General features: G+C 41.5%; 1 protein-coding gene across 1 annotated transcript in view; it reads right to left on the bottom strand.

Annotated features, from left to right (window-relative positions):
* Nucleotides 1-717: 717 nt before the first annotated feature.
* The window catches only part of MYCN (v-myc avian myelocytomatosis viral oncogene neuroblastoma derived homolog), a 2,686-nt gene continuing 1,252 nt past the window's right edge, over nucleotides 718-2,151 (bottom strand). The window contains exon 2 of the mRNA XM_009334356.1: nucleotides 718-1,311. Within this exon, the coding sequence (XP_009332631.1) occupies nucleotides 718-1,311 (594 nt within the window). The remainder of the gene's footprint in view (nucleotides 1,312-2,151) is intronic.

Below are 2,151 nucleotides of genomic sequence, written 5' to 3' on the forward strand. Positions count from 1 at the left end.
CAAAAGTTTCTTAGTTCAAAAAAGTGATAAAGTAATATCTACTCAAAACTTTCACAACTCATTTTCATACGAAAATATAAGTATCAAATTTAGTTATGTATCAGCATCATACTAAAGTATACAGGCAATGTAAGAATTAGTACAGTACATAACAGAGATTAACAATATATTTGTATACAAAAACATGCTCCTCAAACATTGAGGTATTACAGTACTTAGGTATGAACTTCCAGTCTAATACTGGTAGCAAAAGCCACCTCTCATAACCCAAGACATGTACAAAAGGCAAGTGTGTAGATGGTATTTACAGAAAATTCCCACAGGGGTACAAAATGCCAACCCCTAAAGTAACATCTGTTAGAACATAAGCACCATAAAACTTAGGAATGAACGTTTTAAAACTCAACTAGATGTCATCAGCAGCTCCAAATGCTCACAACAATTTAAAAAAAAAAAAATCCCCACCATCTACAGTTCTTAAGAAGAAAAACAAAGGCAGTCCATTGTTGTTTGGTAGTCTTGCAAAAAACTCCTTGCAAGAACATCCATTTGCTCCGTACCCGGATAATATAGTTTGTCGATTACTTCAGGGACTGGATTGAAAGTAAAACCAACATTCTTAACGTCAAAAAACACAATTTTTTTTAAAGAATCAAAAATGTGCAAAGTGGCAATGACTGTCCTGGTCAGCCAAAACAAAACAAAACAAAAAAAAGTTTAGCAAGTCCGCTTGTATTCTATTTTCTTTAGCAATTGTTGTTGTCTGGCTTGCAATTTTTCCTTTTCTAGCAACAACTTCTGCTCCTCTGCCTGAAGGGAATGAACATATTCAGTGGCTTTTTTCAAGATCACAACTTTTGCAGCTTTCTCATTTTTTACCAGTTCTGGAACATGGTCCCTTAATGTGAGGAAACTTGACCGTAGATCATTACGCCGTTGACGCTCTAGGATATTATGGTTGCGTCGACGTTCACTATCCTCCGAATCAGAGTTTCGAGGACTTGAACTCTTAGACTTTGGTTGGATCGGGGGTTTTACTGGACGGGGCACCTCGGTTTTTAACTTCTTTTGCGGTGGAGCATCTTCACTCTCCATGTATGGAGAAGGAGCGGCATAATTATGCTGCTGGTGAATTGGTGCACAACGCTTTAAAATCAGTTCATTCTGCTGTGTCCTGACTGATGGAAAAGTGGTATTTTTAGGACGCACTGTAATAGTAAGGGTGGTAACAGCCTTGTTGGAGGCGGAGCGTCTTTTCTCCACTGTCACAACATCAATTTCTTCTTCTTCATCCTCTTCCTCCTCATCTTCATCATCTTTTGGTAATAGAAAATGGAAAATAAAATAGACGTTATTCTCACAGAAAATACTTCGAACAAGTGTCAATCCAGATGTATTTATTGACAAAATATGTACAGTAAAAGCAGCAATGAAATAACTGATGGCAAAAACAGGATGTGCCCACCATCTGTAGTCAGATATAGATCTGGAAAAGTATGTAATATACATAAAATGACAGAAGAACCGCGATTTTGGAAAGTTTAATAAGTTTAACGAGTTTTTTTTAAAAACACTTCTAATTTTCAACCGAAGCGGGGCTACCACCCACATAATCGCAGCGGCAGGGAAGAGTTTTTAGACAGAATGTATGTATTTTGTATGGAATCGTAGAGCTGCAGTACAAAAGGCACGCACAGTGCCACAGCACAGCCCCTGCTTGGTAGAAAAGCAGCCGGAACACGAAACAATCGCTGGGTTTGTTCTGAGGCAGAAGGTGAAGCTGCTCCAGCCGGGGACCCTTTAAGCCGGCGCTTGGTGCACTGCCAAGAAGACAGCTGTTGGAAGTGCTTCCTCACCCAAAGCTGTCAAACCAGACATTAAAGGGACAGCAGGCTTTGAAACCCGGGACGGATCACCGAGTTTATGGCGATGGTCATACGGACCAGCTCATCTACACATGCGAAACCACGTTTCAGCCCAAGTGGACTTCTCTGCAGGCACGGACAAGAGATGTTTCTGGGCATTTTCGGTTCTGTCAGTGCAAGCGCTGCTCTGAGGGGGTCTCTAGCCTGCTCCAGCCTTCCCAAATCACACCTAACGGCACAACGCGGTCATCCCCCCCCGCCCCGAACCCCGTCCCCAGCGTGACAG

Source organism: Pygoscelis adeliae, unplaced genomic scaffold, assembly GCF_000699105.1.
Source record: "Pygoscelis adeliae isolate BGI_AS28 unplaced genomic scaffold, ASM69910v1 Scaffold211, whole genome shotgun sequence".
NCBI classification, from domain to species: Eukaryota; Metazoa; Chordata; class Aves; order Sphenisciformes; family Spheniscidae; genus Pygoscelis; species Pygoscelis adeliae.